Genomic DNA, 13659 nt, shown 5'->3' on the forward strand with positions numbered 1-13659 from the left:
ATAGAGTTATTCAAATCATCTGGTGAAATTATATTCATATCGCAATTTACCCTGCAGCAAAAAAAAAATATCGAAATGTCAGATTTTTCCCAATATCATGCGGCCTTGTAAAAATATCAAAGCTTTTTAATTAGTCTTTTTTATTTACAGTGAAACTTAACCTAACTCCCTTTCTATACTGGCTCACAGATAACACTTGCTCGCCCCTTGCCTTCACCTGTGCCAATCAGCGATGTGTGCCCAGAAGCTGGCACTGCGACGGACACAATGACTGTTTTGATGGCAGTGACGAGAGGGACTGTCCCACTCAGACCCCTGGCACATGTCCGGCAGACCAGTTCATCTGTGCCAACCATTACTGCATCCCTCGCACTTGGCTCTGTGACACCGACAACGACTGCGGAGATGGATCAGACGAAAACAACTGCGGTGAGGCCTCACACACTCTTACGTTTTAAAGTGTGCATTTTAATTCTTGTATACAGTACATTTTGATACACACATCTTTGGAAACAATTAAAAGAATGCTTTAGGGTTTTACACATTATAGTTATGTGTTTAAGTAAAACTTAATTTTAGTTTTTCTTTCTATAAACTATTATAGCATTTCTTCCGAAGTTAAAATAAAGAGTTGTTTTGTAGTAATAGTATTAACAAAGGTTAGGTTCAATTGACTTATAGCGCATGTGTTTGGACTGTGGAGGAAATTCACGCCAACACGAGGAGAACATGCAAACTCCACACAGAATAGCCAACTGACACAGCCGGGAACAGTGCTAACCACTGAGCCACCATGCCAACCTAAACTAAGACATTTACAAAATCAATATTTGGGATGAACAGAATAAACAATGAAGCTATATAGTCCTGAAGAAGTCTTGATTGTTTATAAAACTGCATTACATCTACATTATATATAAATGGATGAATCTCATAAAAAAGACAATTCCAGGGCACAGTGCATGCTAAAACATATATGTAATATTGAAAAAAAAATAAATAAATTCAAAGGGGGCTAATAATTCTGACTTCAACTGTATATATATATATATATATATATATATATATATATATATATATATATATATATATATATATATATATATATATATATATATATATATATATATATATATATATATATATATACAGTTGAAGTCAGAATTATTAGCCCCCTTTGAATTTTTTTTTTTTCAATATTTCCTAAATGATGTTTAACAGAGCAAGGAAATTTTCACAGTATGTCTGATAATATTTTTTCTTCTGGAGAAAGTCTTATTTGTTTAATTTTGGCTAGAATAAAATCAGTTTTTAATTTTTAAACACTATTTTAAGGACAAAATTATTTGCCCCTTTAAGCTATTGTCACGATAACCAGCGATCATTCTTCAGAGATTTTTGGTTCTCTCCAATATCCATGGACTACACTTCCGCCTTCTCTTGGACTACATATTCCTACATGCTCTTCGGTCACACTCACACATGCTCACTCATCTAGACTGATTACATTCTCACCACCTGAGTCTTGTCAGAGACTGATTGCACTCTCTACTTAAGCCACTCATTCACCCATGCAGTTTGCGGAGTCTTGTTCGCTATCAGTGACATTACAACGCGTTTCTCCTTGTCTTGTTTCTCCGAATTTTATACCCAAGCCTTGTTTATCCTTGTTCTCCTGTTTAGCCGCCTGCCTTATGACCTATTGCCTGTTATACGACTACGACTCTGGATTTGCCTGCACATACCTGTTTACACCTGATTTGACCATTGCTCGCTTGACGCTGAATAAACCTGCATTGTGGATCTTACCTCCAGTTGTGTGTGTCACCCCCGGCGTTACAGCTATATTTTTCTACAGACCAAACCATGATTATACAATAACTTGCCCAATTACCCTGACCAGCCTAGTTAACCTAATTAACCTAGTTAAGCCTTTAAATGTCACTTTGAGCTGTATAGAAGTGTCTTGAAAAATATCTAGTCAAATATTATTTACTGTCATCATGGCAAAGATAAAAAAAATCAGTTATTGGAAATGAGTTATTGAAACTATTATGTTTAGAAATGTGCTGAAAAAAATCTTCTCTCCGTTAAACAGAAATTGGGGAAAAATAATCAGGGGGGCTAATAATTCTGACTTTAACTGCATTTGTATATATAAATATATTGTAACTTTTTTCATTTGATTTAAAAAAATCTTATTAAATCAGCATAATATATTTATTTCACTTCATTATTCAAGTAGTGTAATTTATTTAAATGAGCATTTTTATTAAAATTAAAGTTCTATTTATAAGTTTGAGTAAAACCTAATTTTGCATACAATTAAAAAGCTGCCATGGTTTCAGACATGTTTACGTTCGTTTTTAGACAACAAAAAACATTTGCACTTCAGGAAAAAATAAAATATCTATATTTGGTGGAATAACACTGATTTTCACAAACCTTTTAAATGACAATATTATTATTTGACATTTGCAAGAAGTGTTATTAGACGTCTATTGAATAAAGCAAATTTCAATATTTTACTGAAACTCTTATGTAGTAAATGTTTGAAAGCTGATAATGTTCCAGTGGTCTCTTGTTTTTCCCATAGCTTCTAATTGTGTTTATATTTACATATATAGTGGGGGAAATAAGTATTGAACACATCACTATTTTTCTCAGAAAATATATTTATAAAGGTGCCGATGACTTTTAATTTTCACCGGATGTTGGTAACAACCAAAGAAATCCATATATGCAAATAAAAATAAACTACTTTGTTTACAAATTAAGCTATGTGTAATAAAATGAAATGACACAGGGAAATAGTATTGAACACATGAAGAACGGAAGGAGTAGAAAGGCATGGAAAGCCCAGACAGCAGCGGAAGTCTGTGAAAAACTCACATCTGAGCAGTTCATGTCACTTCTTTCTCCATATGAGAGGCGTCTTTATGCTCCCATCTTTACAAAAGCCTTTTATATAAACTATTAAATACATTTTAGTAGTTCTAGTTTAGTAGTTCTCCTTGTGTCATTCAATTGTTATTACAAAGACCTTTTTTCAGATTATTAAAATATATATTTTTTATGTTTATGTTTGTATTCTTTGGGTTTTTACCAAAATCTGGTTCAATTCCATGTCAACAGCTCCTTTAGAAATATTATTCCCAGAAAAAACACGACATGTTCAATACTTATTTCCCCCACTGTATATATTTATATGTATGTGTGTGGATATCTGTTGTCACTTCTTTTTGTAGATTCGATTGGCACGTGTTACCCTGGTCAGTTCCAGTGTCCAGACCATCGCTGCATCGACCCTAATTATGTGTGTGATGGAGACAGAGATTGTGCTGATGGTGCAGATGAACAAGGCTGTGGTAAGAGCTTTATTCATCCCTTTGAATGAATGGTTAACTCCAAAATGTACTGTAAATATCCTGAATTATGACTCGCTTTTAGGCCAAATGTTGATTATTTAATGAGATTAACAGAATTGTAACAGTATTTAATTTGTATTTTTTTATTGAAACATTTATTTTACCAGAAAAACATCTTGAGATCCATAATCTCTTTTTCAAGAGTGTCCTGGATGAACAAATAATACATTTCAAAGACGACGTTTAAAAATAAATCAATACAAAATATATAAGCAATATCACACGAGTAGCAGTGTGCTATGGCTGTATATCAGCACTGGTGGGAGGCGTGCATTGGCATGAGGCCGCAGGTCGAGATCCTTAGTGCTGATATACAGCCATAGCACAAGGCTACGAGTGTGGTATTGCATTTATACAACAGTTCGATGGCACAATCTTGTACATAAATAAGAAAATCAATCACGGAGAGTCTAAAACCCTTTTGTATTAGGAACTACTTTCTTCCGCCATTCATTCACATCTGCAGCTGACATCAGAACAGCAGAGGCCGTTACTAATTCACCAACGTCACTTTAGAGCAAGTATTTAAGTGATTCTCTATAGCGTATTGTGAAGCGGTGCTCTGGTGTGTGACCCGCCTTAAGGTGATGACAAAACAGCAAATTTTGCTCACATTTTAAGATTATAAGACTGAACGTGACATGAAATGCCATCCGTCTGCAGAGATACAGAGATGTCTTCTAAAGGCGACATTTATACACAATGCATATCAAACATTAAGCGACCGTTACAATATCACAATAGTTAATCAAGAAAAAAACAGAGCAATCACTAACTTACCAGACTGCTGTTGTGTTTGCGATAAGGAGGGACGAGGCTGAATCCAGCTTCTTATTTGCAGCTTCTTATTGACTCTCTCCGGTCCACCTTAAAAACCACATGGCTTCCGTTTTTTAGCTTTTTAATTTGCGCTCGATCAGCAGTGGTGGGAGGCGTGCATTGGCACGAGGCCACAGGCCGAGATCCTTATCACCCCACCAGTGCTAATATAAAGCCATAGCACACTGCTACAAGTGTGATATTGCGTTTATACAACAGTTCGACGGCACAATCTTGTACATTAAAAAGAAAATCAAACACGGAGAGTCTAAAACCCTTTTGTATTAGGAACTACTTTCTTCCACCATTCATTCACATCTGCAGCTGACATCACTGAGCAAGGGCTTATTATGCGGTTCTGGTGCCATCTTGTGGATGGACAACGTCAACCAACTTTGGCCGCCGACGAGCTCTCAGAAATTGTAAAGACTTTAAAATAGGCTCTATTCTTACAAATAAACTGCATAGTTGCAATCTAAGCAACTACATTCTCGACAAAAAAGCCTCAAAAGTACATTTAGTTGTCTAACAGCAGTAATATTTGTCAAACTGTAGCGTCTCTGCTTGTTGCTTGCTGTATGTGGGCGGAGTAATACACAGAGGTGAAGGGTGAAGAGGCCTTTGCGTGATGTTACTGGCAAAATATCACACGGCTATCAGCCAGTCAGATTCAAGAACCGAACAGAACTGTTGTATAAACTAAATTAATACAACATATAATGGTACCACAAAATAAGTTTGTCCCTGTCTCAAGCAATTATCCGAATGAATGAAATGATTTGTTCAATACAGCGGATTTATTGAGAACTAACGTGTATTAATGGATGGGTAATTGGATCAGTGACTCAACTGATTCATTCAAATACAGATTCATTCATCCAGATGTAATTCTGCACACAGTACTTTTCAAAGTTGGCAAAAAAGCAATCCTTGTAGTGTATGTAAAATAAAATAATAAAAACTGTGTCACATTTTTAGTTTTGCCCTGTTTATTTTAATATGAGTGTGTCTTGTTCTTCTCCTCGCCAGTGTACAACTGCACAGCCTATGAGTTTAAGTGTGCAAACGACCATCAGTGTGTGAACTCGTACTACAGATGTGACGGCGTTTTTGACTGCAATGACCGCTCTGATGAATCTGGTTGTCGTAAGTATATTAGACTTGCTCCAAACATCTTTAAAGGGTCACGAAATACCAAAACACATGTTTTGAGCTGTTGACAGTCATATATGTGTCCCATACTGCTAAAAACACTATTAGGACACATATATTTGACAAAAAAAATTTAAGTTGGTTGTTTTTGCGTTATTTCGAGCAAATTCGTTCGTCCGGTTTGAGACTAATTTTTGAAGCTACATCACAGCGATTAGATCCTTGCGTGTATTCCTGCGTGTAGACTGGCTGTCTTTACCTGGGAGTACTTCGTGATGTCTCTGAGTGTGCTGCATTCATTAACGAGAAAGACTTGGCTCAAACCAATCAGCGCGCTCTATTGTGTACGCGGTGCAACTTCATTAATATGCATGATAGCTTCGAAGACTGTTTGTACCTGTACAGTGTTCAGATTGCAGATAGACGCCACGTTGTGTAGCCAAAACAAGTGGGAGAAGAAGAATTGTTTGGAGATATGAGTCATCAGTGTTGTTTTTATAATTAGCTGCAAGGAAGGTTTTGTTTTCATTTTCTTGCTATGAGAGTGCAGCTGGACTCACATGTGGATTACAGTGCACGCAATGCTCAACAAAAATACCTGTCTGAGGAACATTTTTTACCCGAGAGCTTTTCGCATATGGAAATGGTGAAATCCGGATTTGCTGCTCCAGTTGGTGTTGATTGTCCTGTCTCTACAGATTTGGTAAGTAAGCGATCAGTAGTCTTTGTTTGTTTATTCAGATGGCAAAGTTTGTTTGTATCGTCAGCAGTGCTCTTTCAGTGTTTAAAGACGGACCTTAGTCAAATGATTTCTAAGTTACTAAAGTTTACAGCACGTTAATATCACTACAAAATTATGGACTGAAAGATCAGCTGTAAATGCTGCTCACCGAGTGTAAACATGTAAACACCAAACTATTACCATCGTGTAGGATTTTCACTGCATCTTGTGACTGGAATAACACACACGGCTCTCTGACGCAGCCGAGTGCATCTAAGTTACCAAGAAAAGCAAAGTTGTTTTTTTTTGTCTTATTCGCCGTGCAGTATCAAACATTGCAATAAAAATACACTCTTCCATCAATTCACCATTTAATCATTTGTCAAATAATTCGATTTCTGATATTCATGTAAACACAGTCACTGTCTTTCTCCCTTGCGTCTGTGTGTTTGTTAGCCTCTGTGAAAATCAGCGTGTGCCCAAATCGAAACTCCCATTTTTATGCAAAATTTTATGCAAAACCTTCCCTCTTTCCCTCCTCTGACACTCCCCCCTAAACAGAGCTGGACACGCCCACCTTCCTGACGTTTTCTGGTAACACTTTACAATAAGGTTCATTAGTTAATGCATTTACTAACATGAACTAATCATGAACAACACATGTACAGCATTTATTAATCATAATTGAACATTTACTAATGCATTATTAACATCCAAGTCCATGCTTGTTGACATTAGTTAATGCACCATGAGTTAACATGAACTCACAATGAATTACTGTATTTTCATTAACTAACATTAGCTAACATGAACAAATACAGTAGTAGATGTGTTGTTCATTGTTTGTTCATGTTAGTAAATGCATTAATTAACATTAACTAATGAACCTTATTGTAAAGTGTGACCCTTTTTCTAAACTAGAGTTTTGAAAGCACCCTGCGGAAACAGGGGGGTTTCGTGGCCCTTTAAGTTTTTACTGTTTACCGTTGAACACAAAAGAAGATATTTAGACTGTAACCATTGACATCCATAGTAGAAAAAACACTATAAAAGTGATGACAGGATTGTCATTTTTGAGAGAATTTTGTCTTTAATGAATCTCATTAACTCCAGAAAGCTGTATTATATGCTGATATTATCTTATATTTATTCATCATGACCTTTTGACCCCTCCAGCCACTAGGCCTCCAGGCATGTGCCACCATGAGAGTGAGTTTCAGTGCCAGTCAGATGGCAGCTGTGTGCCAGTGAATTGGGAATGTGACGGTCATCCGGACTGTGAGGACGGTTCAGACGAGCATCACGCGTGTCCACCGCGCACCTGTCCCACCACGCAGTTCCGCTGCGACAACGGCAACTGTGTTTACCGTGGCTGGATCTGCGATGGAGATAACGACTGTCGGGATGGGAGCGACGAGCGGGACTGTCCCACGCCACCGTTTCGCTGTCCCAGCTGGCAGTGGCAGTGTCCCGGGCATAGCGTGTGTGTGAACCTCAGCAGGGTGTGTGACAACACTCCAGATTGTCCCAACGGAGCCGACGAGTCCCCGCTTTGCAGTAAGTCCTCACTTATATTTGACTGCAGATTTATAGAGTTTTTTATTGAGTTTTAAACTGTTGTGAGTTAGAATTTTTTGAAGAAGTCTCTATTTATTTGAGCAAAAATAACAGTAAAGATGGTAATATTAATAAATGTTTTTTTTTTTTTGTAAAAACATTTTCTTGGAATATTTTTCAAATGTAATGTATTCCTGTGATGGTATTTTTAGTGTCTTTAGTGTCACAAGTTCACTCAGAAATATAAAAAATCAGAATTTGTTTTTGTTTTATTTTTATTGTAGTTTATTCCTGTGATTTTATTATTACTCTAGTCTTTAGTGTCACAAGTATGTTCAGAAATAAGCAAAAATATATCATTTTTACATTGTAACTTATTCCTGTGATGCAAAGCTGATTCTTTTACATGATTCCCCAGTTTTTAAAGTCACAAGTTCATTCAGAAATATTAAAAAATTAAGTTTATTTTTTTATGTAATTTTCAAAATGTAATTTATTCCTGTGATGTAAAGCAGATTTTTTAACAAGTGCTTTTATTATAGTTTTACATTTTTCAACAATTACCAAACAACATAAAAAAAAGAAAATACAAGGAATAAGCATGATAATACAAAGAAAATAATGGTAATAATAATTAAAATTAAGAAAAAATAAACAAATCAATAAACAAACAAAAAAAAACTAATAAATAAATTGATTAATAAATAAAATATATTTTTAAGTTATACATTTAATTAGGTTATTATTTAAAACAATTAGGGCATATAAACAGTTTTCGAGGAAAATACAAAGAGGCAGTCAATAGAGGTAGTGAACATATTAAGCATTACCTTCTGCTCAGAATTTGCATTATGTTGGTCCAGGTGATCAAGAAATTATTAATAACGATTATCAATAAAAATTATCAATAACTCCATAACGGACTCTTTCCATGTGCAATATTTGAGTGAGATAAGTTAACCGTGTCTTAAATTGAGAAATAGAATCTGATTTTCACAGTTTTAGAATGACACTCTAAGCAATAATCATTCCATAAATTATGGTGCTTTGTATGGATATAAAAATATCGCAATATCCATTTATGCAGCCCTAATATATATTTTTTCAGGATGTTTTGATGATTAGTAGAGTAAAGGAATCACATTTGCCTTTTGTAACATTATAACCACAAGTTTTTGCATTAATTTATTGCATCATTTCTGAAAATAATTAATGGATATTATATTTAACATGCAAAATAGTATTTTTCTTGAAGAACATTAATATTTTATTTCAAAACTCAAAAATGAAAGCTTAAAGTATTAATTCATACAACAACAGTATATAAATAATATTACAATAACTTGATCCATATTGTGGATTCATTTGAAATGTAATATCTTTAAATGGGATTGTTATAAGCATCTAAATGATTTTCTGTTCTAATCAAAAACCATGCTGTATGTCCTGTAATATCACACTGAATTCAATTATTCACATTCAAATCTTGAAAACGTATTACAGTATGTCGCCTGTGTTACAAATCCCAATGTGTCATCAAATCATGCATGTGTTTAGCTAATCTGGAAATTAACATTGAAATGATCTGTGATTTTCCTTCCATGTTGCCTTCCCTTCTCACAGATGAGCCTTTGCCAGGTAGGATAAATCCCTAATCACCCACAATCCTCTGCATGACACACTAATCTATCCCTGTGTCACCTGCTTTACTCACTAACCGTTCATTTACCTTCAGAGTGTGGAGATATGGCAAAATTGTGTGTTTATAGTCTAATAGATGCTTAGAGATGTAGTTTTTAGTAGTTTCTTTTGTTGTTTTAGTGTGTAGAAATGGTACACAACCACTCAATACAAGATGCAGAAATAGTAAACAACAGATTTAAAGGTTTGGGCTGGGCAATATATCGAATATTAATAATATATCTGCAGCATTGTAAATATTATGGTGATTCAATGTACTTTTTAAATTAATTATTCCATTTGCTTAAAGACAGCATGTTTTTATGCATTGCTTTTGGGTGTGTATGCATATAAAATGCTTGTATATCATTATTTGGTCTGTTTATTTAGTAAAAACTAAGATTATTTAGTGTTTTTACATTTTAATATATACTATTTTAAGTTGAATTGACAAAAATGGTCATTGATTGTTGTATTGGTCAGTAATTACTTCATGAACTTGATTATTCAGCCGATTCGAATGTTATCATTCGATTGAATGGGCGTTATTAGTGGTTATCAGCTGATAGATATGGGCCCGTAGGGGCCTTTTAGGCTCAGAAGGCTGTTATCATCCATTTACATGGTTAATCAGCTTTAGATTACATACAGCTGCAACTGGAAGTTAATAAAAAAATATTTATATTATTTATTACATTTTACCATTAATTGTATTTATTAATGTCTATACCCCTACCTCAATCCTAAACCCAATCGTCACATTAATGTAAAAACAGATCTGGATCTGGAGTCTTCTTTTTCAGTATAGCTGATTAACCATGTGGATGGATGATAACAGCCTTTTGAGCCTACCAGTAGGCACAGAAGGCTCCTACTGGCCCATATCTATCAGCTGATAACCACTGATAACGCCCATTTAATCAAGTGATAACATTAGAATCGGATGGATTATTGGTCTTGCACAATATATAATGTTGACATAACTGCCTGTGTGACTTTTTAAAGATAATTGTTTATTTATATGTATAATTAAACATAAATCGCTGTTTAGTGGAAAAAATATTGACTATTCTTTTGAATTTAATTGACAAAAATTGCTGTTTAGTCACCAAGAATAAGTAAATCATCTATGTTAAAATAAAACACTTTTTTTGTGTATTTTTTTCCCGTAATATTTACGTTAACTTCTCTTGCAAAGTTTTATTTATTGTAACTCACTGATTTGTAGTACATCTGTACAATTGAAAAAAACTATCCATTTTTCATTTCTTGTGTATTACTGTATGTGTATAATATTATTTTTAACTTTGGAAACTAGCTTAAATAAAAGACTTATACATTTTTCAATTTTTTTTTCTTTAAAAAAAGTTTTGGTTGTAGTTTTACATTTATTTGGACAAAAAGGTCTGAAACGTCAAAAGTCATCTAAACTCAGGGGTTCCCAAACTTTTCTGCCCTTGAAACCCCCCTCCACTCCCCCCACACCCACAAAAAAAAAAAAAAATAATAATAATAATAATAATGCCAGTGACTCTTGACCCCAACATTCCTCAGAGGTGGTTATACATATACAAATGTTGCACACTACATATAGGCCTATATAAACACAAGCATATTGACAACACAAAAAATAGGGGCAACAGTCTAACAACCATAGGCTAGAATTGACACAGTCATTTATTAATTTGTTTAATTTAACTTTAACCTCACCTAATAAGACCGGTGGGCACAATGTTTTCAGCACAAGAAGAGATCATTGTCATTGTTTAGTTGTGGCCTGTATTTATTTTTAATGTATTTGACAGCCATATAGTTGTCAGAAAGTTTAACCTGGTGTTACAGTATAAAAGCAATCTGCTGCAGCTGACACTATTGCTGTGTTCAGGGTTCATACGGTCATAAAAAAAAGTCAAAAAGGAAAAGTCATGGAATTTTGACATGGCATTTTCCAGGCCTGGAAAAGTTTTGGAAAAACTGAGAAACCCACAAAGTTTTAGAAAAGTCATGGAAGTTAGTTTAACAAATTTCTGTATACATAAACATAGGTTAGTTGTCTTTACTTCTTTTCTGTCCATCAGGCCCGACCCTAACCAATTTGGCGCCCTATAGGCAAGATTTCAGGTGGTGGCCCGTCACATCGCAGTAAATTCCACTGCTAGTGTATAGTCATAAGAAACTAAATAGCTTTTTAATTGACAACTACACGCTGGGAAAACATCAGATAAATATGCCAATGCAATTAAGGTTATTGCTGAATTGATCTAATATTTACACATTTGCTTGAGGAAGGAATGATGGGGGTAGTTACATTACTATTACTATTTTCCATAACATCTATACCCTTCCATAACATTAGCTGACGTTAAAACTAACAGATAGCACTGTAGCTATTTATTGATTAGCATTTTATGCCAAATCTGTCAATGTTGGAATGTAAAAAATATGGGATAGCAAATAACTTCAAATGATAGAAAACATAGCAAACATTAGAAAATATTGACAAAAAGGTTTAGCCTATAAAAAACAATGGCCTATACAGAAATTAAATAAAGCTATAAAATCTGTTTAACTTTTAATTGTATTTGCATATTGATTAAAGTTACTATAGTTATTTAGTGAAGAGCAGCAAATGAATCTCTCATTGTGTTTTGTTTGATAACAGGGGTGTAATGTAAGAATGCACAGATCAATAATGAAGCATTCGACTACTTTAGTAAATGTCTGTGCTAATTTAAGAGAAAATTTGCAGGACGGAGCAAAAAAATAAAAGAAAACGAATAAAAAAAGCACTTTTTCGACGGTCCCTTACTAAGAGCTCCGCTCTGTGCAAGCTCTCCCAGCTAAATGCAGATTGCAAGGGCTTAAACAGAGCATATGTAATGTTGAGCGAAAAAAGAAAAGAAAAAGACTGCTGTGAAACATAACCAGCTTTAACTTTTTGTAGGAAACACACTTTAGATCTTTTTAGGGTAAGAGGTTTTTGAGTTATTGCCGTCTATCACTGAATGTGTCAGGAATATCAAAAACAAAACGAACTTAACCGCGCTTATTTCTGGCGCCCCCCTGGATGTACAGCGCCCTTAGCTTTTGCCTATACTGCCTATGCCACGGGCATATGATGCAAGCTGAGATTGCATCACTCATCGATGCAATGTCAGACACAATGCACTTAATGGAGTGAGTGACGTCACTGTGATGGGTAGGGTTAGGGGTGGGGTTAGGTGAGCGAATTAAAAAGTATTGGATGCAGCTCTGATTGCACTGCACCGAGTCTGCAGCCAGACCCCTCTCGCCGACCCTGCTGTCCATGGTCAAACACATGCTCTCACATTATTAGTGCTGTGCAAGCATTTTCTAAATACATTTTACATAAAGATTCATTTAAACTAAATAGATTGTCTGTTTTATGATATGCTTTAATAACTTTGAACATGCATTATTTTTCTTATTATTTACCATGTATATGTAGACATTCCATGAAACATTAGGTCATTAAAATTTACTTGAAAGTCCTGGAAAAGTCATTAAATTATAGTAGTAAAAATGTGTATAAACCCTGTGTGTTGTTAAATAACATAAACACACCAATACTATGACAAAAATAATCTAAAGGCTGATGGCTTTTCGTTTGCATGTGCTTGCTTTTTTAATATAACTATTAACTACTATTCGAATCTTCTGTGGGTTATGGATGAAATATAGTAATTCTAATAGTTTAATCAAATTTGACTTTTGGAAATCCCCAAGAGACCCTTTGTCATTGTCCCACGATCCCCCAGAGGGTCCCAACCCTCACTTTGGGAACCACTCATCTAAATATAAACAAAGAACTTTTTAATACAATTTAGAGGAAATACAGTGTATGCTCGGCATAGACGAGCACACCCATACACAGATCTCTCTTTTGAACACACTGTATAGGATGCTATACAATAAGATATTTGCGAATATACAGTAAATATCAGCCAGTACCAAAGCCGAAATTGAAACTAATCTAGCAAAATAACTTTATTTTATTCCGGCTAAAATAAAACAAATAAGAAAAAGTATTATGGGAAATACTGTGAAAATTCCCTTGCTCTAATAAATACCACTTAAGAAATATTTAAATAAAGAATAAATTTATATTAGGCGAAGCAGTGGTGCAGTAGGTAGTGCTGTCACCCCACAGCAAGAAGGTCGTTGGGTCGCTGGTCCGAGCCTCGGCTCAGATAGCGTTTCCGTGTGGAGTTTGCATGTTCTCCCTGCGTTCGCGTGGGTTTCCTCCGAGTGCTCCGGTTTCCACCATAGTCCAAAGACATA

The 13659-nt window shown here is 34.9% G+C and overlaps 1 protein-coding gene across 7 annotated transcripts in view; it reads left to right on the forward strand.

The window, feature by feature from the left end:
* The window catches only part of lrp2a (low density lipoprotein receptor-related protein 2a), a 271802-nt gene that overhangs the window by 108211 nt on the left and 149932 nt on the right, over positions 1-13659 (forward strand). For 4 of the 7 annotated variants that reach the window (XM_087266934.1, XM_087266936.1, XM_087266938.1 and 1 more), the window contains 4 exons: positions 190-429; positions 3249-3368; positions 5277-5393; positions 7297-7677. In XM_087266934.1, coding sequence (XP_087123060.1) covers positions 190-429; positions 3249-3368; positions 5277-5393; positions 7297-7677 — 858 coding nt within the window. 7 annotated transcript variants of the gene reach the window in all.

This window comes from Danio rerio, chromosome 9 (assembly GCF_052040795.2).
Source record: "Danio rerio strain M-AB ecotype USA chromosome 9, GRCz13ab, whole genome shotgun sequence".
Lineage (NCBI taxonomy): Eukaryota > Metazoa > Chordata > Actinopteri > Cypriniformes > Danionidae > Danio > Danio rerio.